At 36.3% G+C, this 27,626-nt stretch overlaps 1 protein-coding gene across 4 annotated transcripts in view; it reads left to right on the forward strand.

Annotated features, from left to right (window-relative positions):
* The window catches only part of ANGPT1 (angiopoietin 1), a 339,791-nt gene that overhangs the window by 302,669 nt on the left and 9,496 nt on the right, over nucleotides 1–27,626 (forward strand). For all 4 annotated transcript variants that reach the window (XM_082720024.1, XM_082720022.1, XM_082720023.1 and 1 more), the window contains one exon: nucleotides 22,130–22,260. In XM_082720024.1, the coding sequence (XP_082576150.1) occupies nucleotides 22,130–22,260 (131 nt within the window). The remainder of the gene's footprint in view (nucleotides 1–22,129; nucleotides 22,261–27,626) is intronic.

Below are 27,626 nucleotides of genomic sequence, written 5' to 3' on the forward strand. Positions count from 1 at the left end.
ATAAACTTTCCCACAACCTCACCTAACCAAATACCCCCTCATTATTATGTTCTAGAAACTACTTGCAATTTCTCTAAACCTTCTGTATCTTTATTATATCTATACCCCACACAGAAACTCAACTTTGGATACAACTTCTAAATCTTTAAGACTGTCCTTTATTCCAAGAAGTTTTTCTCAGTACATATTATGGTATGAGTTGTGATCCGTGCTGTGTCTCCCTTCAGAACAACAGCCCTCCTTCTCTCACCTTCTGGAAATATTGCTGTTTTACAGCTTGTAACTGGGGTCCCCTGCCTGAGCACTGCTGTAGCTGAGGAAAGTCACATGACCCAAAGTCATTCTTCCTTCTTGCAGACACATTGTCTCCAGTGACTAGTCAAAGATAGGTGTGTATAATGGACCCCCTTGCCCCAATTTGGGACAATTCTGAAGGGCCATCCCAGCTCCAGAATTCCACATGGGATTAGCTGAGGTCTTTACTATAACTGTGTGTGAACCCATCTCTCTCTGTTCGGTACTGCTTTCCTCATTCTGTCGTGGGGTTGATCCTGAGAGCCCTCCCCTATAAATCTCCATATACTGATTTCCCAGAGAAATGCATCACCCTCACTGTCAGTCCAGTTTGGATGTTTTGTGCTCCCCAGAGGTCCACAGCAGTCCGTGGATAATTATCCAGTATCCACATTCTATTATAAGTCATTAGTAAGTATTTATTAAATAACTGTGTGTGTCGCCCTTTTCTTCTACTACTAAGCTTCTCAAGTTTATGAACCATTTTTAATCAAAACTCAATATATATACCTAAGTTAGCCAAAATATTAAGTAACAGTTAATATTGAATATTCAGTGAGCACATGAATGCACCAGATACCTTGTTTTCATATGAGAAAACAGGCATGGTACAAGGCCACAGGTACTAATATGAGTAGAAGTTATTTGAACTTTGATCTCATGACTGCCTATTATTTGACCATCCCTCAATAAAGGGAAATCCAGAATTTACTTCCTAGAATTAAGTATATTCAAAGCACATATTCTAACAGACAAAATTTGTTACTTCTAATCCTGTCTTTAATAATTTGAATGTCCATGGGCATTATCGTATCTCTCGTTCTCAATTTTCTGTCCTATAAATAATATGTAAAAGTTCCTTTTAGTTAAAAAATTATTTTCTAGAATAGAATTACCTTTATGTATATATTCCTTTTTATTTTATGCCCCTTTGTTTCTTTGATAAGTGATTAAATTTTGATCTCACTAATAAATACTTTGGTAAGAGGAAGTATCACTCTCCTGGGAACATCAGTTTAGGGCTTACAGTGACCTATTACTTCTATGAAAACTTTTTGGTCCCAATACTCAGAGTTAAAATGTAGATACACAACCACCACCACCACCACAATAAATGCTTAAAAAAACAGATTAATTGTGAGTTTGGGGAGATGCTATGAAATACTGGAAAGCGCTTTGGAATAGGAATCTGAAGATGTGGAAGCTATTAAATAGTAAAATGTGTCTTCAAAATCCATAAAACCAAGTTGGTTGTATCAGTGTTCAGAAAAACAGAACCATGATCAGCATTATGAAAATAAGAGATTTGTTATACAGACTACACCTTACATAACTGTGAGCTGAGTTGGGGAAGTAAAGGTCTGGAAGGTGAAAGTGGAAAATCAAAAAAAGTTCAGTAGCAAAAATGTTTGAAACCCAACATGGCAGTAGACCAGTTGGAGCTTGCAGGGAAATCCAAGAAACCAAGCATGTCCAGACATCAGAGGAGGACCACAAAGTGGGGGACCTAAGGAAAGATGTTACTTCTGTGTAGCTATGTTACCTTTGAAGCATCTGGTGGGTCTGAAGCCACTGACAGCATGCAAAGGCAAACCGGATGCAGGGAGAAATAGGAGAAGCTGAGAACTTCCAGGCAATTTTGCCATGTCTACTGATAGTCTGAGTTGGGATACTGCTTCACTTCCACCTTCCGGATCTCACACAAAGTCCTCTTTTGAATTACTCTAACTTGGAACCATGCAAGGAAGGAAATTTGGGGGAACACAGTTCCCAGATTAAACAAGTTGACAGTAGCACAATCTAGCTATACCTTGGGTAAATCACCTATTACTTTTATAACTCAATTTCCTCATCTTTAAGAGAAAATAATGCCCTCTCTTCTATCATCCTCACCATTTAGTTACAAGGATCCAATCAGAAAATGTATGTAAATATACTTTGTATTGGACAAATTTAAATGCCATGAACCTATGAAAAGTATTTATGTATTTTTAATTCAATTTTCATCACACCCAAGAAATTTTTTACTGGTTTCAATAAAACATTTTAATTATATTTCTATATTGAAATCTAAGCCCCATTGTCCCAGAAGGCTTTTACTGACTGGTATTTTGGTCTGTTTATTAATTTGGCTTCAGGACACAGTCCAGGTTCACTCATTATATCTGTGATCTCTTTAGTCACCTTTTATCTAAAATAGTCTACCACATAACTACCATAAATATTTTTAAACAATCCAGGTTAGTTTTCCTCAAAAATGTCCCTTCTCAAACTATCTTACTATTCTTTCCCGATGAGATTGACATTAAATCTTTTTGACAAGAATGCTGTATAAATGGTATTGTACTTGCCATTTTATCGCATCCAAAGGCACAAAGAATCACGTTGTCCCATTATTGGTTGGGCTAAATTTAATTCACTTAAGGTTTTGTTTTTGTTTTTGCAATGGAACATGTAATTTTATAAAGAAAATTCTTGCAAAATATCATAATGTATAAAACCCATACATCTTACCTATTTTGGTTGAAGTGGTTGTGGGGACCTACTACAATATCTCTTTGGACTTTTCATTGCTAACACCTAAGACATTTTTAGAGCATAGTTTAAAAAATGTTGTATTGTATTATTATAGCTAAAAGAAAGATTGGATAAAATTTAGTTGCACTACTTAAAAGGAGAAAAAAGAAAAAATATATATAAAAAATTTTCAGCCTTATTAGAAAGGCATAGTTTATTGAATGAACATGTTTTATTAAATAGGGATTTTTGCATGTTTTTTTTTCTTTTTTTTTTTTTTTTTTTTTTTTAAAGATTTTTTATTTATTTATTTGACAGAGAGAGAGATCACAAGTAGGCAGAGAGGCAGGCAGAGAGAGAGAGGAGGAAGCAGGCTCCCCGCTGAGCAGAGAGCCCGATGCGGGACTCAATCCCAGGACCCTGAGATCATGACCTGAGCCGAAGGCAGCGGCCTAACCCACTGAGCCACCCAGGCGCCCCATGCATGTTTTTTTTTCTTTTTTTCCCCTTTTGCATGTTAATTTTTTTCTTTTTTTTTTTAAATTTTTTATTTTTTATAAACATATATTTTTATCCCCAGGGGTACAGGTCTGTGAATCACCAGGTTTACACACTTCACAGCACTCACCAAAGCACATACCCTCCCCAGTGTCCATAATCCCACCCCCTTCTACCAAACCCCCTCCCCCCACCAACCCTCTGTTTGTTTTGTGAGATTAAGAGTCACTTATGGTTTGTCTCCCTCCCAATCCCATCTTGCTTCATTTATTCTTCTCCTACCAACTTAAGCCCCCATGTTGCATCACCACTTCCTCATATCAGGGAGATCATATGATAGTTGTCTTTCTCTGCTTGACTTATTTCGCTAAGCATGATACGCTCTAGTTCCATCCATGTTGTCGCAAATGGCAAGATTTCATTTCTTTTGATGGCTGCATAGTATTCCATTGTGTATATATACCACATCTTCTTGATCCATTCATCTGTTGATGGACATCTAGGTTCTTTCCATAGTTTCGCTATTGTGGACATTGCTGCTATAAACATTCGGGTGCACATGCCCCTTTGGATCACTACGTTTGTATCTTTAGGGTAAATACCCAATAGTGCAATTGCTGGGTCATAGGGCATTTCTATTTTCAACATTTTGAGGAACCTCCATGCTGTTTTCCAGAGTGGCTGCACCAGCTTGCATTCCCACCAACAGTGTAGGAGGGTTCCCCTTTCTCTGCATCCTCGCCAGCATCTGTCATTTCCTGACTTGTTGAGTTTAGCCATTCTGACTGGTGTGAGGTGATATCTCATTGTGGTTTTGATTTGTATTTCCCTGATGCCGAGTGATATGGAGCACTTTTTCATGTGTCTGTTGGCCATCTGGATGTCTTCTTTGCAGAAATGTCTGTTCATGTCCTCTGCCCATTTCTTGATTGGATTATTTGTTCTTTGGGTGTTGAGTTTGCTAAGTTCTTTATAGATTCTGGACACTAGTCCTTTATCTGATATGTCGTTTGCAAATACCTTCTCCCATTCTGTCAGTTGTCTTTTGATTTTGTTAACTGTTTCCTTTGCTGTGCAAAAGCTTTTGATCTTGATGAAATCCCAATAGTTCATTTTTGCCCTTGCTTCCCTTGCCTTTGGCTTTGTTCCTAGGAAGATGTTGCTGCGGCTGAGGTCGAAGAGGTTGCTGCCTGTGTTCTCCTCAAGGATTTGGATGGATTACTTTCGCGCATTGAGGTCCTTCGTCCATTTTGAGTCTATTTTTGTGTGTGGTATAAGGAAATGGTCCAATTTCATTTTTCTGCATGTGGCTCTCCAATTTTCGCAGCACCATTTATTGAAGAGGCTGTCTTTTTTCCATTGGACATTCTTTCCTGCTTTGTCGAAGATTAGTTGACTGTAGAGTTGAGGGTCTATTTCTGGGCTCTCTATTCTGTTCCATTGATCTATGTGTCTGGTTTTGTGCCAGTACCATGCTGTCTTGATGATGACAGCTTTGTAATAGAGCTTGAAGTCCGGAATTGTGATGCCACCAACGTTGGCTTTCTTTTTCAATATCCCTTTGGCTATTCGAGGTCTTTTCTGGTTCCATATAAATTTTAGAACTATTTTTTCCATTTCTTTGAAAAAGATGGATGGTACTTTGATAGGAATTGCATTAAATGTGTAGATTGCTTTAGGTAGCATAGACATTTTCACAATATTTATTCTTCCATTCCAGGAGCATGGAACATTTTTCCATTTCTTTGTGTCTTCCTCAATTTCTTTCATGAGGACTTTATAGTTTTCTGAGTATAGATTCTGTGCCTCTTTGGTTAGGTTTATTCCTAGGTATCTTATGGTTTTGGATGCAATTGTAAATGGGATTGACTCCTTAATTTCTCTTTCTTCTGTCTCTTTCTTCTGTTGGTGTAGAGAAATGCAACTGATTTCTGTGCATTGATTTTATATCCTGACACTTTACTGAATTCCTGTACAAGTTCTAGCAGTTTTGGAGTGGAGTCTTTTGGGTTTTCCACATATAGTATCATATCATCTGCGAAGAGTGATAATTTGACCTCTTCTTTGCCGATTTGGATGCCTTTAATTTCCTTTTGCTGTCTGATTGCTGAGGCTAGGACCTCTAGTACTATGTTGAATAGCAGTGGTGATAATGGACATCCCTGCCGTGTTCCTGACCTTAGCGGAAAAGCTTTCAGTTTTTCTCCATTGAGCATGATATTTGCGGTGGGTTTTTCATAGATGGCTTTGATGATATTGAGGTATGTGTCCTCTATCCCTACACTTTGAAGAGTTTTGATCAGGAAGGGATGCTGTACTTTGTCAAATGCTTTTTCAGCATCTATTGAGAGTATCATATGGTTCTTGTTCTTTCTTTTATTGATGTGTTGTATCACATTGACTGATTTGCGGATGTTGAACCAACCTTGCAGCCCTAGAATAAATTCCACTTGGTCGTGGTGAATAATCCTTTTAATGTACTGTTGAATCCTATTGGCTAGTATTTTGTTGAGTATTTTCGCATCTGTGCTCATCAAGGACATTGGTCTATAGCTCTCTTTTTTGATGGGATCCTTGTCTGGTTTTGGGATCAAGGTGATGCTGGCCTCATAAAATGAGTTTGGAAGTTTTCCTTCCATTTCTATTTTTTGGAACAGTTTCAGGAGAATAGGAATTAGTTCTTCTTTAAATGTTTGGTAGAATTCCCCCAGGAAGCCGTCTGGCCCTGGGCTTTTGTTTGTTTGGAGATTTTTAATGACTGTTTCAATCTCCTTACTGGTTATGGGTCTGTTCAGGCTTTCTATTTCTTCCTGGTTCAATTGTGGTAGTTTATATGTTTTCTAGGAATGCATCCAGTTCTTCCAGATTGTCAAATTTATTGGCGTAGAGTTGCTCATAGTATGTTCTTATAATAGTTTGTATTTCTTTGGTGTTAGTTGTGATCTCTCCTCTTTCATTCATGATTTTATTTATTTGGGTCCTTTCTCTTTTCTTTTTGATAAGTCGGGCCAGGGGTTTATCAATTTTATTAATTCTTTCAAAGAACCAGCTCCTAGTTGCGTTGATTTGTTCTATTGTTTTTTTGGTTTCTATTTCATTGATTTCTGCTCTGATCTTTATGATTTCTCTTCTCCTGCTGGGCTTAGGGTTTCTTTCTTGTTCTTTCTCCAGCTCCTTTAGGTGTAGGGTTAGGTTGTGTACCTGAGACCTTTCTTGTTTCTTGAGAAAGGCTTGTACCGCTATAAATTTTCCTCTCAGGACTGCCTTTGTTGTGTCCCACAGATTTTGGACCGTTGTATTTTTATTATTATTTGTTTCCATGATTTTTTTCAATTCTTCTTTAATTTCCCGGTTGATCCATTCATTCTTTAGAAGGATGCTGTTAGTCTCCATGTATTTGGGTTCTTTTCAAACTTCCTTTTGTGGTTGAGTTCTAGCTTTAGAGCATTGTGGTCTGAAAATATGCAGGGAATGATCCCAATCTTTTGATACCAGTTGAGTCCTGATTTAGGACCGAGGATGTGATCTATTCTGGAGAATGTTCCATGTGCTTAGAGAAGAATGTGTATTCTGTTGCTTTGGGATGAAATGTTCTGAATATATCTGTGATGTCCATCTGGTCCAGTATGTCGTTTAAGGCCTTTATTTCCTTGCTGATCTTTTGCTTGGATGATCTGTCCATTTCAGTGAGGGGAGTGTTAAAGTCCCCTACTATTATTGTATTATTGTTGATGTGTTTCTTTGATTTTGTTATTAATTGGTTTATATAGTTGGCTGCTCCCACGTTGGGGGCATAGATATTTAAAATTGTTAGATCTTCTTGTTGGACAGACCCTTTGAGTATGATATAGTGTCCTTCCTCATCTCTTATTATAGTCTTTGGCTTAAAATCTAATTGATCTAAGGATTGCCACTCCTGCTTTCTTCTGATGTCCATTAGCATGGTAAATTCTTTTCCACCCCCTCACTTTAAATCTGGAGGTGTCTTCGGGCTTAAAATGAGTTTCTTGGAGGCAACATATAGATGGGTTTTGGTTTTTTATCCATTCTGATACCCTGTGTCTTTTGACAGGGGCATTTAGCTCATTAACATTCAGGGTAACTATTGAGAGACACAAATTTAGTGCCATTGTATTGCCTGTAAGGTGACTGTTACTGTATATGGTGTCTGTTCCTTTCTGATCTACCACTTGTAGACTCTCTCTTTGCTTAGAGGACCCCTTTCAAGATTTCCTGTAGAGCTGGTTTGGTGTTTGCAAATTCTTTCAGTTATTGTTTGTCCTGGAAGCTTTTAATCTCTCCTTCTATTTTCAATGATAGCCTAGCTGGATATAGTATTCTTGGCTGCATGTTTTTCTCGTTTAATGCTCTGAAAATATCATGACAGCTCTTTCTGGCCTGCCAGGTCTCTGTCGATAAGTCAGCTGCCAATCTAAATTTTTTACCATTGTATGTTACAGACTTCTTTTCCCGGGCTGCTTTCAGGATTTTCTCTTTGTCACTGAGACTTGTAAATTTTACTATTAGGTGACGGGGTGTGGGCCTATTCTTATTAATTTTGAGGGGCGTTCACTGAAACTCCTGAATTTTGATGCTTGTTCCCTTTGCCATATTGGGGAAATTCTCCCCAATAATTCTCTCCAGTATACCATCTGCTCCCCTCTCTCTTTCTTCTTCTTCTGGAATCCCAATTATTCTAATGTTGTTTCGTCTTATGGTGTCACTTATCTCTCGAATTCTCCCCTCGTGGTCCAGTAGCTGTTTGTCCCTCTTTTGCTCAGCTTCTTTATTCTCTGTCATTTGGTCTTCTATATCACTAATTCTTTCTTCTGCCTCATTTATCCTAGCAGTGAGAGCCTCCATTTTTTATTGCACCTCATTAATAGCTTTTTTGATTTCAATTTGGTTAGATTTTAGTTCTTTTATTTCTCCAGAAAGGGCTTTTATATCTCTCGAGAGGGTTTCTCTAATATCTTCCATGCCTTTTTCGAGCCCGGCTAGAACCTTGAGAATTGTCATTCTGAACTCTACATCTGACATATTACCAATGTCTGTATTGATTAGGTCCCTAGCCTTCGGTACTGCCTCTTGTTCTTTTTTTTGTGTTGAATTTTTCCGTCTTGTCATTTTGTCCAGATAAGAGTAAATGAAGGGGCAAGTAAAATACTAAAAGGGTGGCAACAACCCCAGGAAAATATGCTTTAACCAAATTAGAAAAGATCCAAAATCGTGAGGGGAGAGAAAGGGGATAAAAAGAGGTTCAAAAAGGAAGGAAGAAAAAAAAAAGAAAAAAAAGGGGAAAAAAAAGAAAAGAAAAGAATTTTTAAAAAAGAAAACAAATAAGAAAAATATAAAAAAGAAAAAATATATATATTAGATAAACTAGTTAAAAAACGTTAAAAAAGAAAAAGGTAAAAGTTAAAAAAAAATTTACCAGAAGGCGAGGAAAAAAACAAAAAATGAAAAAGAAAAAAATTAAATTAACTGCAAGACTAAAAAAAAATCACAGGAAAAAAGCCATGAGTTCCGTGCTTGGCTTTCTCCTCCTCTGGAATTCTGCTGCTCTCCTTGGTATTGAAACCGCACTCCTTGGTAGGTGAACTTGGTCTCGGCTGGATTTCTTGTTGATCTTCTCAGGGAGGGGCCTGTTGTAGTGATTCTCAAGTGTCTGCCCCAGGCGGAATTGCACTGCCCTTAACAGGGGCCTGGGTGAGTAATCCGCTTGGGTTTGCTTTCAGGAGCTTTTGTTCCCTGAGCGCTTTCCGTAGAGTTCCGGAGGACGGGAATACAAATGGCGGCCTCCTGGTCTCCGGCCGGGAGGAGCCGAGAGCCCAGGGCCCCACTCCTCAGAGCACCCTCAGAGAACAGCGCCCAGTCAGTCCCGTCTGCCTGACCTCCGGCCGCGCTCCGAGCTCACCGAGCCTGCGACCGGTTCAAGGTAACACCGAGCTGCGAGCTTACTGTCGGCTCTGTTTCTGTAGCCGGCTTTCCCGTTCCAATACCCGCAAGCTCTGCGACACTCAGACACCCCCGATCCTTCTGTGACCCTGCGGGACCTGAGGCCACGCTGACCCCCCGTGGGCTTCGCCCCGGTTTAGCCTCTGGAGCGATGTCCCTCAGCGGAACAGACTTTTAAAAGTTCTGATTTTGTGCGCGGTTGCTCCGCCGCTTGCCGGGAGCCGGCCCCTCCCCCCGGGGTCTATCTTCCTGTCGCTTTGGATTCACTTCTCCGCCGGTCCTACCTTTCAGAAAGTGCTTGTTTTTCTGTTTCCAGAATTGCTGTTCTTCTTCTCTTCGATCTGCCGATGGATTTTCAGGTGTTTGCAATCTTTAGATAAGCTATCTAGCTGATCTCTGGCTAGCTGAAGTAGTCTCAGCCTGCTACTTCTCCGCCATCTTGACTCCTCCCCCCCTTGCATGTTAATTTTTTTCTATTCTTGGTTATACTTTGTTCCCTAAAGTTAATTCCTTTATTTTTAAGGTATTAGCTAGATTAGGAAATCCTTTATCACACATAGTATAATGACAAGCTTAAAGGTAGTCCCTCTGAACCAACAAGAAAATCTCTATCAGTAAACTATGAATTGTAACCTTTAAATATTTACGATGTACATTTTATCATTATAATCTTACCACAATATTGATACACAATTTGGAAATACTCTTCATATTTTATTATCTCCATATTATTTGTTGGAGAGGAATGATACCTTCACGGTAGAACTGATTGTGGCTATGTTAAAGCCTTGTTCTGAAGAGATTCCACATGAAGACATGAATGGAATGTTTGAATCACATTTTTAAAAAAAAAGTTGAAAATAACTTAGCCAAGAAATATCTTCTTAGCCATTAAATATCTAAATATTTAAATAATATTAAATAAATACTTCTCCGAAAGTTAACAAAATATACATTTGGCCAACATCTTTATTGGAAAAGAGTTTGATATAATGGGTAAAACCTTGTATTGGGAATCAAGAGCCATGAATTCTAGACTTGGATCTGTAGTTATTTTCTGAATGACCTTGGGCAGGTTACTTCACTTTTCCATCTCAGGTCCTCAGAAGCAAAATGAGAAAATAAGGATTAACTCTTTCCAATTCCAAAACCTTTTTTTATTTGTATTCTCAATCATTGAAGTACTCCCATGTTATGTATGCATTTCAAGGACAAAGCAAATTAGTGTAGATTGAAAAGAATTCTCTTGAGTCTCCCACATAAATTTAAGCCTTGCATTTTTGTAGGTATTGCAGAACTTATTTTATTCTTTTCAGTGAAATGTTTTTCATTCCTGTGATCCTCTGGGCGGTATAGTCCTGGATAGAACCAGTAGCAGATGTGCTGAAATTCTAAGAGGAAAGTTATTTTTTATAGCAGTTTTGGACTGATCAAGGTAGAAAAAAATATATATATATAAGGAATCCCTTGGCAGTTTCTACCCTCTTGAATTTGTAGCCTGGATTGCAAACTCAAGGTTTTAAGTGGTTTTATTTGTATTTTCAAATAATTTCTCCAATATGGGAATTATATTACTTTATCTAGACAATGATTTTTGTTGAGTCCTTTAGTTTTTTGGATTGTTGGTTATGAGATTTATCTCCCCGATCTATTCAACTCCAATCTCTTCTATTTTTTTTATTTACCTGCAAATGATATGCAAGAATTTCTGTATTGTATGATGTCAGGCAAATTAAATAAAATATTAATAAAATAGACAATAAACCTGTTCCCTAGGCCGGCCAACTGATCTTGGAAAAGGATGCTGTGTTGTCACTGATAAGTAGTCTGTGGGCTCCGAGAACTAGTTTCTCTGCCTACAATTTTGATAGCTGCCACTAGGTGACAGTAAACCTTGATTTCATAGAACTCATCTTGGATGAATAACAAACTGAGGGTTTAATGAAAATTACAAGATTTATTTAATTATACTTTTTGAGTAGAAAATTCAAAATTGTCACAATGACAATATGAAATATTTATTACCCTCTAATTTATACAATAACTTTTTCTTTCTAGATGACTTACTTCTTTTAAGAACCTTTACCCATTTCAACATAAACATCTTAAAACCATTTTAAAAAAATTATGCCAAGTATCAATAAGTATCAAAATTAAATGCATCAACTACAAATCCCATGTTAGTAGTAGCATCATAGAATTCAACTTTAATATTAAATATTTAGCCAAATATTTAAAATATTTGCAAAGTGCTTAGATTTACCTCTTGGTGCTAACATCACAAATGCCAGTGTTGATGCTGGTCTGTTTATTCTAGTGAAAGAGTCAAAAGTGCTTTTTCCTTATGTGGCTCAGTCAGGAGTTCAACTAAACAGCTGTATATAAATTATTTTAATTTTATTCATTTTTAGGCTGTCAATGAAAAACAATTTCCTTTCCCTTGCATACCCTTATAATCAATGGTAGAGAGAATTTTCTAAATATGAAGATCAGAAGTCATTATATAAAAATTTGGAGGTCACATTATTGTTATAAACTAATTATTTTAATGAACTCTGCTTTAAAGTAACAGATGCAATTAAAGATCCAGTGAATAGTTTATACCTATTTATAATCTGATTCTTAAAGTACACCTGTATCCTTAGCAGAAGAATTATATCTGAATGTTGTATGCTTCTTTGACATCTCCTAATCTAGATGACATGCTGACTGTAAGAAAAGTTAATTTAGTATTTCCTTGACTTGTTAAAAAACAATAATTTTAGGGGATGTGGGTGGCTCAGTCAGAAGAATCTGACTCTTGATTTTGGCTCAGGTCATGATCTCAGGGTCCTAAGATGGAGCCATGCATCAGGTTCCGTGCTCCGCACAGAGTCTACTTGGAATTGTCTCCCTCTCTTTCCCTCTGCCCCTCCCACTGCTATCTCTCTCTGTCTCAAATAAATAAATAAATCTTTTGAAAAAATAAAAATATAATAATTTCAAACATGCAGTTGTCTAATATCCAAAATTATTTTATTTCTTAAGTAGATATGGTTTTGCTTTAACCAACATAACTTCACTAAAACTACTTTCTTAAAAGTTGTTATAATTATTTTGAAATCACGGTCTGCATTTGTTTGTTTGTCCAGCCTAGCCATGAAACATTTATCATGTTACCAATATTTCCCGAATACAATTCAGTTGTTTCCATACTTCAGTGTCCATATAATCAATTTGGGTGTTTGTTTAAAGTGCAGATTTCTGGGTTCCATATCCAGAGATTCTGATCTTAGGATAGGACCTACGTCTCAGTTCCACCAACTACACCCAGGTGACGATGCAAAACTAACACTTTCATGACTCTAAAAGGAGATCCCATGCTTTCTGGTTCTGTGATGCTAATAGTTTAGAAGACAGAAGAAAACATAACATAGTTGATTTAAAACAAAAGTTGCAGCTTTGGTATGTTTTGGTATGTATTTTTTTTTTAACCAAAGAATTGTGGACCTTTTAGAAAAATGGTGGCGCTATGGATCCTCTCCCCAGAATAACTGGAAAAAAAAAAAAAAAGAAAAGAAAACTAAATTTTGCTTATATTTCTGTATGATTCAGTTCCACATCCAAAGTCTTGTGTAAGAACACTAGAATTAGGCTCTATTTGGGCAGTAAAGAAAAGTGGTCTATTCAGCTGGGGTTGAGAATGGATGGGATACACTGGAGGAGATTGAAGGGGACCAGAAAGACTTCATAGAGGAAATCCTTGGGGATTTGTGAAATATGACTGGGTGCTCCTGAGGCAAGTATGAAGGATAATGGCGGAAGGAGAAAAGTCTTGAGATTCCAGCAATGAGGAGCAAGGTGGACTTGCAGAAGTAGAAGAAGGAAGTGCCTTGTTAGACAAGAGCAAATAAGCTGTATGTGGGAGTTCAGTGTGCTACAGAAAATAGAGGGCCACGTTCCATGATAGGAGCTTGGACACTAACTTATACTAATTTTGAAGAGCAATAAGCACAGTGATGATTTTGGTCAACTGAAGAATCTGCTTATGCACGCTAAAGCCTTATTTGCAGAACTTATATTAACACATTATCCAAGTATAACAAGAGAAAGTATTTCCTTTTCAGGGGAAAAAAAAAACAACAACCCTCAGACAATGCCTCTCAATGGTTTTCAACATTCTACTCACCCTTTCCCCTCTTTCTGTCTTCCCCTAGGGGGATGCTGGAAAGAAAATTTCTTGCTGCTCCCTAAACAGAAATTAAAATGAGAACCGATCTACTTCCCTTGAACTTGCTTATACTAAAAAAATCACCAATTTCAAACACAAGTTTAACAAGGTCTTGACTTAATTTTTTTTTAATTTTTTTTTTTAAGATTTTATTTGTTTATTTGACAGAGAGAAATCACAAGTACACTGAGAGGCAGGCAGAGAGAGAGAGAGAAGGAAGCAGGCTCCCTGCTGAGCAGAGAGCCCGATGCGGGACTCGATCCCAGGACCCTGAGATCATGACCTGAGCCGAAGGCAGCGGCTTAACCCACTGAGCCACCCAGGCACCCTTGACTTAATTTTTGATAAAAAAGCAAACCAATAAACTTTCTGAAATGGCCATAGACCTGATCTTTTAGGCACCAGAATGGTGTCTAGTCAATGAGCCACTCACTTGGAGCTGACTCTGTCAGCCACATGTGACACCAAGGGAATTGATATATGTTTAAGGGACCGTTTGTATATTTTACAGAGGTCTTAGTGCCATGTAGTTCATCTTGGCACTCTTTTTTTTCTTTTTTATGTATTCTTAGAAAATGGGATGAATACTAGAAAACTTTATTTTATTTAGAACTAAAACTAGGGAGTTAGTACAATGTGTATTTCTAAATTATAAGGAAGTATGGTTTCATTGTCACAGATCTCATGAAAGTTATTTTATAGGCACAGAATAGAGTGTACTCTCAGCGTTACGCAAAGGCAAAGAAATAATAGTATGTGAATTCTCTGTTTTCTTTAAAGGAAGAATTTCTCATGAGCTTTGAACACAGGCAATCTTCACATCATTGAGAAACACTGAAAACTATTTTTTTGTTGAGTTTGAAACAGGGATAGCTGGTAGCAATGCTTCCAGTGTCAAGAGCTTGAGACCTGGGGGATTGATAAACTCAATTTTACAAAGTCCTACATTATGTTAATATTTCTAAATTAAGGGGGAGACAGTTTTCTGAAGTTTCTCATATTTGAGCTGCATTTTCCGTAACTGGAAATTTATCTTTCTTAATCAGCACAGATTCCCATGACCATCACTATCTCAAGCATTTTTCACACTTGTACATCATCCCCCGCCTTCATTTTAAAGTGTACCACTGAGTGACCTTAAATACAGTCACAGTGTTGTGCAGCCATCACCACTCTCCAGTAACACTGGGGCACCTGGGTGGCTCAGTGGGTTAAAGCCTCTGCCTTTGGCTCAGGTCATGATCTCAGGGTCCTGGGATGGAGCCCTGCATCAGGCTCTCTGCTCAGCAGCGAGCCTGCTTTCCCCTTTCTCTCTCTGTTTGCCTCTCTGCCTACTTGTGATCTCTGTCTGTCAAATAAATAAATAAAATCTTAAAAGAAATGAATAACATATCTACCTTAGGGCATCTGAAGCTAAAAAGTAAGTAAGATAATGCACTCCTTCTTAGCATAATGGATAATTCAATATACAGAAATTCTGCTGATTCCTCAATGATCCAATGTAGGCTGAGAACAAATGACACCAATTCAGAAAGAGAATGTGATGAAGAAACTTTTGGGAAGGAAGGATGGGAGTTACAGGATGAGTTGTCTTGGTTGGTCTTTTCAAGGATTTTTCCCAGTATCGATTATGGGTAAAGAAAAGGAAAAAAGATCGCATGCTGGATTCAGCCAATAAAGTACCCTATTATATGGCAAGAGAAATAGGATTCTCAAAAGATTGGAATTTTAATTTATAAAGAATAAATATTTAAACTAAAAGATCATTATTCAGGCATCTGGGCTCAAAATAAGGTAGACCTTTCTGATTTCAAATCAGAAAAAAAATGTCCATGGGGCTTGAATTATGAAACTCAATTATAAAGTTAAAATGGTATTACATATAAGCCTTCTCTTGAGATGAGTAAAACTTAAATTCTAAACAATTTTAACTCTTAGTTCATAATTGACTCAGTGATACTTATTGAATGTCTGTTTTGTATATAATATATGGAGTTTACAAAGATGACAGAGGTGAATACATACTTATTAGGACTGACAATATGGTAAGGAAGGAAAAGCACATACATAAATAATGATAAAAAGAAGCACATATATAAATAATAATGGGCAAATTGAGATGTGCAACAAGAGAAGCAATTTATCTGTGCAATGACAAGTTAGAGGAGAAAGAAGAGAGGAGGCTTCCTGTGTAATATTTGGGATTGTCTTGAAGGATGGTTCATTTTGGACTTGTGAAGATAGGGAGAAAGGGACCAAATCAGTAAAGCTCTGTTCATTAAAAAAAAAAAAAGATGCACTTGGACAATCCGGAACTAGAGAGAGCAAAATGTTTGTGTCAAAGATGTTATTCTGAAAAAAATATAGAAAATATTATTTAGCTAAAGATAATTTTACTATATTAGCAAAATCCAATATAGGAGTCAAGTCTCCTCTAAAATAAATCTATATTCTTTTCTTTATCTCAAGTTTTCCAATCTTAGTAGTTTCCTCTAGAGCTCTGCATACTAACAAACAGGACATTTTAAGCATAAAAGAATTTCAGCTTCAAATACTAATAGAATAAAAGGACTAAAAATCTATCTCAAATTCTTAGTATCCACATAAGTTCATTGCCTGCCTTTTTACTTGGCATTCCCAGAACATTCAAATGACTGATGGAAACCCTTTTCTTTTTTATGTTTTTATTTTTTATGTTAGATAACCTCAAAATGTAATTGTGCTGTGGATTTCATAACCCTTTAATTGAAAATATCCTCATCATCCGTCTCCAAGAATCCATGTTCTCAACAGCCTCCAAAGCTAGTCTCTAACACTAAAATTTTTGAGCAGTTTAGCATCTCCTGAATTTTTCTCTTACCCTCTTTCCAACAGTACTAATTATTTGTATATTTCCCAATGATGCCTTTATAGCACCAAACAAATGCTTCATTTTGCTGAAAGTCTAGAACACTCTTTTGTCTATGTGTGGTTTGACAAGAGAAAATTATCTTTATTTTCAGCAGAAGGTGCCACCTGTATGATTTAAACTCCGTTCTAAAAGACATGTTCTGCTAGCCCTCTTTGCTGATGGTGCCCAGCTCTTTTGAAGAGGAAGGGAGGGTGGTTAGAGCAGAGTCAACCCTGGAGCAGCAGCAACCAAGAGACAGCCGTGTGGGGAAACTCTGTCAGATTGAGTCATTGCTACTAGGCTTTGAAAGAAAACCATGGGGGTCATTTTGTATTTTCTTCAAGTGATTGTTAGAAAGACAAACTAGTTCCATATGGTGGCAGGGAGAGAGCTCAGAGCCAGAATGGGAATCTGCTATATGAGATCTCCTCAGCTTGTCAGTCTGAAAGACCTTAAAGTTCAGATATCTGAGAGTCTTTCTACTGTTTAAAAGAGCCAAGGCCAAGCTTCAATTTGTCATACATACAACTCCCACTGCCTTGGGTAATGAAAGAGACTCTTGCTTCCCTAAATACAGTAAAGATGTAAAAATGGTGAGAAGTATGGCAGTCTCTTAAGTAGACAAATTTAGAAACCAGACTCATGACCCTGGACTGCCTATTTTAAAGAAGTTATAGAACCACTTGTCATGATTCATAGGATATCAGCATTTTGAAGTCTGTTCTTTCATAAAAGAACTCACAATTGTCCTACATTTATTAAGAAATATGATTTGGCCTTTGTGATTATATAAATTTTTATAAGTGAAAAAAGAATAGCTATATTTTCTTTGAGGATGACTAGGGAATCTTGACCAATTTCAACATGCACTTATCTGTTTTATTTTTCCTGAAGATGCTAACTGAAAAGATCATAATGGCTGACATTCTTTATAGACAATGACCAAATCATGCAAGAAGATGTGGGATTTTTATCCTCATTAATTAGGAAAAAAGGGTTTAAAAAGATGAATACCATGATTTTACTTTGTGGCTGCCTTTTTAATCACATCTTCTTTGGAGTTTTTGTCTTATTTGGAGGTTTTGTTTGTTTGGTTGGATTTTTTTTTTTTAAATGTTCCATATTTTTGTCCCTATGCCAAATACTTTACTCTGGAATAACGTTTGGTTTTTATCTCCCAACACATCATCCTTCATGCAAGCTGCATCTATATGAGCTGAACACAAGAAATAGATGTCCAGGATTCCCATGGTGTTACTTTGGGGCAGTATTTTCTCTGATGACTCACACTTCAAGTTTCCTTTCACCATATTCAGATACAAGGCCAACTTTTGCCCTTCTGTATATCAACTTTTCTTTCTAAAGTGAAATTTCATTAGCAGAATAGAGGAAGCCATAGATAATTAAAGCAAAGACATTAGAAATTAGAACCACTATTTAAAAGAACCACATAAATATTCCACTTGAGCCTCAATTCAAACAAATTTTCTTATCTAATTAGAAAAAATACTTGGCATTAGTGAATGGCCAGCTCTTAGTTTGCCTTTATCAAATAACCTGCTAAAATTGTTGGCTTTTGGTCAATAATTGCTACTCTGTACTAGCTAAATAATTCCTAAGAAATAATGAGCCCTTTGACTATTCAGATGACCTATCTTTGACTACATAGTTGCTCCCAAAATCTTTGTGGGATTCCACAGAAGCATAGTTGTCCTCATATGTAAATTTCTTAAAATTGTGTGAGAAAAATTATTTTTTATGAAACGCAATCTCTATTCCTCCTATTTCAATTTATAGAAAATTACTATCCGTGGGTGCCTCTTCCCTATAAGAGCATGAGTAGCTCCCCTATGGCATGCTAAGGATATAGACTCAGGGGAAATGAATACTCTGTATGTAAATTACAATTTCTGCTCAGTCTTATACAGTGAAAGTCCTCTAAATATTGGTCTTTTCTACTCGTTTCTTTTTCATTGAAATATAATTAACATATAACATTATGTTAGCTTTAGGTGTATAACACAATGGCTTAATATATGTATATATTGCACAATGGAACTTCCAGGAATGGGAACAGCACATGCAGATATACAGAGAAGTGAGAGTGTGTTGTTTTAAGAGAACAAGTAATTGATAAGCCTGGACTATTAGATACATGGACAGGAAATAAGCAATGAGAACTGTGGGTGGTTGGGTGGTGTGGGAAAAAGCAGAGGAGGGCAAGATCTTCAAAATCCTTGTAAATCTCAGTAAGGAATCTAGACTTTATCTCTCATGTGTTGGTAGAACAACTGAGGGTTTTTAACCGTAGTAGAGGAACAATGAGATACAGGTTTTTGAATGAGTCACTTTGGACCATAGATTTTAGGTCAAAAAGGAAGGAGCAAGACTTAAGGCAGTGAGACCAGTTGTCAGGCTTCTGTAATAACTCAGAGAAGAGCTGCCAGAACTAGAAGACTGAGCTTCTAATGTTGATTAAAAGGATCTGGAAAAATGTCTCTTCTTACTTACAAACTATAACATAGAGCAATAATGAAGATCATAGAGGTAAAGGTCAGGAAAAGATTGTTGATGTTTATTCTACACGCTTGCGTACATACTTAGAGATATATGAAAGCACCCTTAAACTTGTAACAATTGATGATATAGTCATACAGTAACTTCCAAATGATGTTGGAGAAGAATAAGAAGTGGCATGGGAAAATGGTCATACAATTACATATGGAAAGCATGGTATAAAGAAATCTTTTGAGTATGATCTCATTTTAATTTGTATTTGTACATGAAGACAGATTGTTTTGGAAGGTGTAAAACTCATGTAAGTTATTACTTCTAAAGAGATAGAGGAGACAGACCTTTGGCCACTTCCTGTGCATTGTTCAAAAATTTTATAGGAATATGATCAGACATTATACTTAAAAATATATATACTTAAAAATAGGTAATATTAGATAATATTTTCAATTTGGAGTGGGGAAAAAAAAGGACAAAACTAAATGCATATACACCATAATGTCAAAAGTAGTTGTATTCAGAGATGATTTTGGAGTTGCTGTTTATTTTCTTCCTTACGCTTTTCTCTACTTTCTAAAGTTGTATTTGGGTATTCCAATTGCCATGGCAACACACACACACAAAAAACATTGTAAACTATAAGGCTTATGCGATAACCCTCTTGTGAAAGGATAAAAGTATGAAATATATCCACCACATAGTAGTCACTCACTTAATATCAACTGAACATTTGTGCTGAAAATGAAGCTGTAGAAAACAATGTGTTCTGGAATCTCTTTCCTCATCAATGAACTTAAAGCTGCTATAGAGATAATGGTTTGACTTACCTTTTGAAAAAAAAAAAATAAGGAAAGGCATCACAAATCACAGAGAAGCCAAGAATCAGAGTTGGAATGAGCATCGCTCATCCAAGAGCACCTGTGGGCTAAACTCAGCCAGTCCCATAGGAGTGGAGATTTCAAGCCTGCAGACTCACAGCTATTTAATTTTGGAATTGTTCATCTTCTTCCCCCAACTGATTCTGTGTTCACCAAATAAGCAACTTTTCAATTACAATTTGGCTTTCTGTGTGAAACTCTCTCTAAGAAGACCTGATCCTGGACCCCACAGTGTCTCAGTTTTTACTGTAAATGGAGAATTGACAAAAAGCCTCCTTAGCTTTGCAAGTGTGTGTCTATCTCGAAAGGCTGAGAAACTGGTCAAATCTGAAAGGCTGTAAATTTACCCAGGTAACTTGTCCCAGGTTCCCACTGGTGACCTCCCATCTTTCCCTTCCCTGATGAAACTCACCCACATGTGGGCTGCCTGTAACCTGAAATGTAAATCCACACAAAAATTCTACAATTTTCTATCACCAGTGACTTTTAGCCTGCCTCTGAGAGTCTTAAAATACAAGCATGTGTATGATAATATAGCTTTAGAGGTTTCCTTCAACTTACTGTTAACCACAGGTTCTATTAATCATTGAAAAACAACAAAACCTGAGTAGGACTTAATTGTATATTTTGCTCTGACTCAAAAATCTCTGCAGATTATCTGTAAAATGTTTTGGCAGAGCATACAATAGTACTGTTATTTGCTTAAACTAATACCAGCTTCACAAAATAATAGGGAGACCTTTACATATACTTAGGTGCAAACACAAGTCAAATATATATGTGAAAAAATAAAATCCAAATATTAATTGACCTGTATTATTATGTTAAATAATAATGTAAAATTTGTTCAGAGCTGGCCCAGGTCCTAGTAGTGTCTCCCTCATACAAAGATATTAACTATTTTGTGGATGGATAAGATTCATAAATAAGACTCGGGCACAGAAGTGGTGTCTGATTCTTTTCATAGTCTGATTCTATTGCTGGATGATTTTGATGAATGAGAACCACGTTAGGTGGAATTAAAAAGAAGGGTAGGGTCTCAACCAGAGAAGGCCTTGAATAGCAAAGTGACACTTCTCACAACCTTAGTTTAGTTATTCTGACCCCTGAGGAGCCACTGAAGGACCTGAGCAAGTTTGCATTTGTTCAAAGTATCCAGATGGCTGTGAAAGTAGAATATAGGATCAATAAGAAGTGACGAGACATCAGGGAACTACTGTTGGCATTGATCATGATTTGTCCACTAGTTTTTAAATTCTAGACCAGAATTCTTCAATATGCAAAGAGTAGTATGAGATACTAATTGAGAATATAAATTCATAGGCCTAGTGCAAAAGCCTTTTCCACAAATAACCAGATTATTTTCTATACGTGCAACTGTTGGAGAGTCTGTGATCTAGGTTAATGTAAATTTTATATAAGAAATGTTTCTAGAGAGTAAGGTAGGTTAAGTTCTTTGAAGAATGCCATAGTTGAGATTAAACAATTAGCATTTTGAACGTAATTTTAGGGATAAACTAGAATGTAAGCCCCTTATGGGCATGGCTCTTTGTCTGATATATCTTAAGTACTTAGAACAATTTCTGTTGTATATATGCTCAACAAACATTTGTTCAGAGAATGTATACTGATTAAGGACTTGGATTTTAAAGTCAATCAGCCAAATTCCAGCTTATTTATCTCCTCTAAATCTTAGCATACTAAATTGGTATGTTGAGGCCTAGATGACAAATTTAATATAAAATTAAATTAAATAATAACTAGAAAGAATTTAGCAGAGTGTTTGGCACAGAGCAAGTCCTCAACCAATAAGAATTATTATTAGTATTGTTATTAAGAGTAATGTTTATGACATCATCACTATTATTGAATAGTGATGATGTCATAAACATAACATTAACATAATTATATGCTGTAATTATATATATATATAGATATATATATAAAATTATATGCTGTAATGACACTCTACAAGGTATTGTATTTTCTCTTTGGAGATTAATACCTGTGGTAATAAAATAAGCCCATTTTCCTTTTGTGGATCGTGCACTATCAGAGAACCATATGAGTTTGTATATGCATTATGAAATAAACACCAAGCACACAAGCCACAGAGAATTTTACTAGGATTTAGAGTCCTTTCTTGCCTTCTCTCTCTTTCTTTCCTCCTTCCTTCCTTCCTTCCTTCCTTCCTTCCTCTCTCTCTCTCTCTCTCTTTCTTTCTCAGGTCTTATAGTAGTTTATTAGAAGGGTTGAGTACAAAGAAGGGAGAAAATTATGAAAAAGGCAAAAATTCAACAAACTGGTCTTCTGGGTTCTGTTATTCTGTTGGATGGCTTATCTTTTCCTTTTTTTTTTTTTTAATTTCAGGTTGTATTTAAAGGGTCACACTGGGACCGCAGGAAAACAGAGCAGCCTGATCTTACATGGTGCTGATTTCAGCACTAAAGATGCAGATAATGACAACTGTATGTGCAAATGTGCCCTCATGCTAACAGGAGGTAAGTCCTATGGGGCCTTCTCTAAGTTATGTTTCATTGGTTTGAGGCTTGAAGTTTCTTATCTTTGAGAAAGAACTGTGATCTTCTGGTCAGGAAACTTCAGAGCAAGACCCTAGAGATCATTTTGTTCTGCCCACTAATCTACCATGTGCTCTTGTGCAAGACATTGCTAGCATATTTATAAGTTTGCCTCCTCCCCCAGTGTCTACAGAAGGGGCATGCCAGACTTGGTTCTGAATACATTCTTTAGCTTCTTAAAGTGCCAGTTATTCTGCCTTCTAAAGAATCATAATGATACCCATAGTGGAATGAACAACAATTTGGGAATTCAGCATGTGGAGTTGGGGGGATGGGTAATCCTCCTTAAAAAGTGTTTTGCAACTGCGTAGTAGAATTCATTGGCCACTCTGTTGAAATGAAATAAGAATAGAGAGGTATATAGTTAGATCTAAAGTCATAAAATTCAGACTAGCTACACTAGGGCCTTGCGTTATGTGGTATTGACTTCCGCAAGACATTTGAAGAAATATCATTAAATTATATTCTATCACTGAGTAAGAAAGTTAATCCTTTTTGAACTTTTTATTATCTTTCCAGCCTTCTGATTGTGTCAAAGGGAAATTCTCAGTTTGGTGCTAGCATATCTGTAATGTTCTTTAGCACTTACTCAATAACCACTCGATGAACTTTATAGCAAAGAAGGAGCAAACCATTTGGCCTCAGGCTCAGGGCCTTGGTTAGACAATGGAACCTACCTAAAATTAAATTAAGTGATTTTGTTTTAATCTTATTGGGTTGTATATCTACCTTTTATTATGGTAAGGGGTACTGGTTTCTTCCTTAAAGGAGTTATTTAATCTTTGTGTTTTTAAACTATTCACAATATTTGGTATATAACACATTATTGATTAAAAGTAAAATATTAATTATTAATAAGAGTTTGAAGTGGATAATAGGAAAAATCTGTGAAGTTGATACATGACTAATTGGGGTTTGAGAAACAGTAAGCTAAAACCCAGTGGCAAGCAGTGTAGCTCAAGTATGTTATAAGTTCTGGCAAGGAAGGAGTTGGCACCAAACAAACTTGTAAAGGAAACTTTCTTTCCAGTGTTTCTGCTCTCACAATTTCAGAACTCTTTCCCTCTCTTAATGGAATAGCAATCACTCCTACCATCAGCTGTTCTTATTCTCCTTCTGTATTAATCTACAACAGAGCATATTTTTTTTTAAAGATTTCATTCATTTATTTGACAGACAGCACAAGTAGGCAGAGAGGCAGTCAGAGAGAGAGGAGGAAGCAGGCCCCCCCGCTGAGCAGAGAGCCTGATGTGGGGCTTGATCCCAGGACCCTGGGATCATGACCTGAGCCAAAGGCAGAGGCTTTAACCCACTGAGCCATCCAGGTGCCCCAACAGAGCATATTTTAATGGCAGTAAGGAAAAAAAAAACTCTCAAAATTGAGTATTTTCTTCCTAAAATGTAATATTACTACCATTATTATTATTATTATTATGTGTTTTTACATGTTATTGCATAGATTGTACTATTTCGCTTGAGCTGGAAACCAGCTCTGTGAGATAAGCAGGGAGAGAAACTCTAATCTCCACTTTGTACATAAGGAAAATAAAAGCAAATTAATGTTCACCAATTTGTATTTAACATCTAGCCCATTAGATGCAGCACATAGAAACTCAATTAAAAATAGTGCATTAAAAAAATACAGTGCATTAATGAATGAATAAGCAACATGTAGCCTTTGAAATCACTTTCAAATTTTGTAGCCAATGAAATGTATCATTAGGTTGATATTTTTTCATCAGTTAACAGAGCATAGAAGAATATGGAGAGGTGATTTGGAAGAAATCTTTCCCCCTGCATCCCATCCACATGTCCTCTATTACTACCACCACCAAATCACATCCCATTGACCACCACGCTTATATCAGTATCTTTTCAACATGAGACCAGCCCTAGTATTATCAAAGCCAATCTGCTGTGATTCATCCTCTATCATATACTTCTCCCTATACTTTAAAATGGTATTTTGAAATCACATTTAACCTCATCAAATAGGTAAAAGTCCTCTATATGAAATTTCATGATCTCCCTTCCCCCAACACAGTTCTTACAAATTTAGAATCATACCCAAAGGTTAGGTTACAAATTTAGAATCGTACCCAAAAATCATACCCAAAGGTTAGGTTTAAAACTTTTTTTTCCTGAAAGAAAAGTTTTCTTCTCATTGCCTCCTTGATCCCATAAATGGAATTGTCAGCAAGTTTATACAGAGACAAAAGGACTTTGAATGTCTAGTTTCCTGCTTGTTTTAATATTGAAATATGCTTCAATTTATCCACATCTATTTCTACAGATAGTTTTTTCTTACCCAATAAATGTAATGCATGAAGTAAAATCTTTCAAATGTTGCCTTAGAAGAGCATTCCAATATGTTCATATTTCTGTCATAATAATGAAAATATAGAGCAAAAAAGCAAAGAGAAGAATGCACCTCTTAGTTATTGATGAGAAACCTTCATTGCTCAGATTTATGATTTTATTTCTGCTTCAAAATGATTGAACTTTGTCATGTTCTTTCACCCATAATCATTCTTGGACCTGCTTCTTACTCACCAATAAACACATATGTTGGGGAGAGAAAATTTCCACTTATTGCTTCGACTGGAATAGTCTAAGTCAATGTGTTTTTGTAATAAACGCCATTACCCTATCAAATATCCTTTTGAAAGAATCCAGGCCTTGCAAATCTGTTCACTCTGCAAAGCTAAAATGTGGAATTTAGATAGCTAAGAACTGGAGAACGTAAGGATGAATGTCAGTGACAGTCCAGGTAACCTGAGTACTGCCTGGAACTTATATCCTACTGAGCTACTCCCTACCACCAATACTTATTCTGTCATATTTTCCCTTAGAACTGTTTTCTTCATCTAATGATTTTTCCTTTCATTTTTGAACTCGCTGCTATTTAAAATAGTTTCTTTTAAGCAATAAGATTTTATATTCTTTGAAACTAATAATTCATAGTTTTCTGTCATCATCAATTAAAGCTTTGTTTTATCTTGTTTATTTATATATATTTTCCTTTGTTTCTTCTGGGAGAAATTAAGGATAAAGTAAGATTGATTGCCCACTAACTGTCCTAAATAGTTTTACGCAAGTACATGGAGGGAATTTGGTTGGAGAATGTGGTATCATTGCCACCCTTATCTGTCAAAGACTGAACAACAGGAGATGAGCTTAATTGAAAGCAGAAGGTATTTCAGCTGGGCATAAGGTCAAAATAATATTTTGATCTTTCTCTCTTATTCCTAATACCCTAACTTCTTAACTTCTATCAGTGTAACATATTTTTAATAAGTAACTGTTAAGGATCAACTGTTAGAGAAATAAGCAAGACAGAAGAGAATGTGCATCTATTGAAAGAGACCCTCCACAAAAGAATAAACAACAAATAACACAATTTCATATCAAAACCAGTTTCAGAGACAAAATACAACATGTTATGGAGTTATTGGAGGATGGGCAAGTGAATTCAGAAGGAGTCTCCAGGAATCAAGTGCTTCTAGGGAGGGTTGTGCATTTCTGGTTGTGGACATCTTCAAGAAGAGAATATAAAGCTATTTTATCTAAAAGAGCTTGCTTAAGCTTGTTCCTGCAGTTGCGGGTCTAGATAAGAAAGTCTCTCACATTTTCTTCTGGTTCTGTGACTCTGTTTTCCATGTACTTACTGTGGCTAAAGTATTAATATTATTTTTCAGTGCATGGGTTGTAATTCATAGTAACTTGTAGAGTGGAGAGGAGGTGTGGGGCCTGAGAAAGCCATTTGCATCAATAGAAATAGATACATGTTTGATACTTCCTGTCCCAGAAGTATATGTACTTATTCCTACCTTACCAGAAAGCAAGCAAGTTTTCCATCCAATTTAAATATTGAATAATTTTCATGTTTTGTTACATATTTCTTCTGAGACCAAAGCATATATTTCAAGGTCAAATTGCCACATACATCTTTTATGCAACCACCCCTTAATTAATCGTTAAATAGAGGTGATTTGTCAGCACAGATTTATAAGCCAGAAATGTCTTTGCTCTATGATGTCATTGACCTTAGGAAAATTTGTAAGTTTTCTCCTTAGGTTACCCTCTATATGAAGAATATTATGAAAAATCTGTATACTTCAGTTGTGGGAGGGACAAACTTAAGAAATGATTGTAGGAAATATTTTTAATCCTCTAACACAGTTCCCACTGTGCCCTCCTGAGCCCAAGGAAAGGAATCAGTTTCTTTTAAACACAAAAGTTTTATCTGCTATTTAACATTAAGAAAATGAAAATGCAATCTCATTCAGTGCATGTTTTTGTTAATATGGATTTATTGTCTATAAAAACAAATATGCATAAAATCTCTGACTCCAAAATACTGACAATGAATAACTTTTAGATCTTCACATTCAAAGCAAATGCTACATTCAAAGAAAACGTGGTTTTTGGTACTAAATTAACATTCTTCAAATAACTATTTCTAAAAGTCTATTCGACACTACAATTACTAAAGGTTGCTGACAAAACAAAACAAAATACGGTATTACTTTACATTCCTTTCCTTACCTTACTTTTCTTTCAACACAATTTCCACATTTAGTGTGTAATATAAAAGCTATGTAAAAATGTGACCTAACCTTCTGCAAAAAGAATCTGTTGTGGTAGAAACTCCGATCCCTTTTCCCACGCATAAACTATGTCAGCCGACAGACAAGACTTTGCTAAAGCTAACAAAGGATATTTCTCAGTTCAGCCCTAAAAGACAGGATAAAGCCATACACATAAATTTCTTAGTACACCCTACAACTCACCAGATGCTAACAGCAGAGAGTTGATAAATGCTTGCAGAAGAGGGTTGATATGGCCTGCTATAGAATCTTGAAGACAAAAAAAGAAAGAAAGAAAGAAAGAAAGAAAGAAAGAAAGAAAGAAAGAAAGAAAGAAAGAAAGAAATTAGCAGCTTCTCCACTAGTGAATGATGCTGAGTGACAGGATCTTTGGGAAAATATGATCATCTTAGAGTTTTTAATAATCCAGGAAGGGTGTACTAAGCATTGTCAGATAACTCATATTCTCCAGGTTTTAAAGCAAGAAATGTTGAGAGAAAAGATCCATATGGATAATTTAAGATTGACCACAGTAATACACATTGCATTAGTTTATTTCAAAACAATTTATTTTAGTACATAATCCATAAGCCTATTCCTCAAAAACGTATGTTGCAGGGACTTTGTGCTCTCTACCACTATATCCTATGGTGCCTGGCATGTAGCACGTGCTCAATAAATACCGGTTGCATGAGTGAA

This window comes from Mustela nivalis (assembly GCF_964662115.1).
Source record: "Mustela nivalis genome assembly, chromosome: 2".
Taxonomy (NCBI): domain Eukaryota; kingdom Metazoa; phylum Chordata; class Mammalia; order Carnivora; family Mustelidae; genus Mustela; species Mustela nivalis.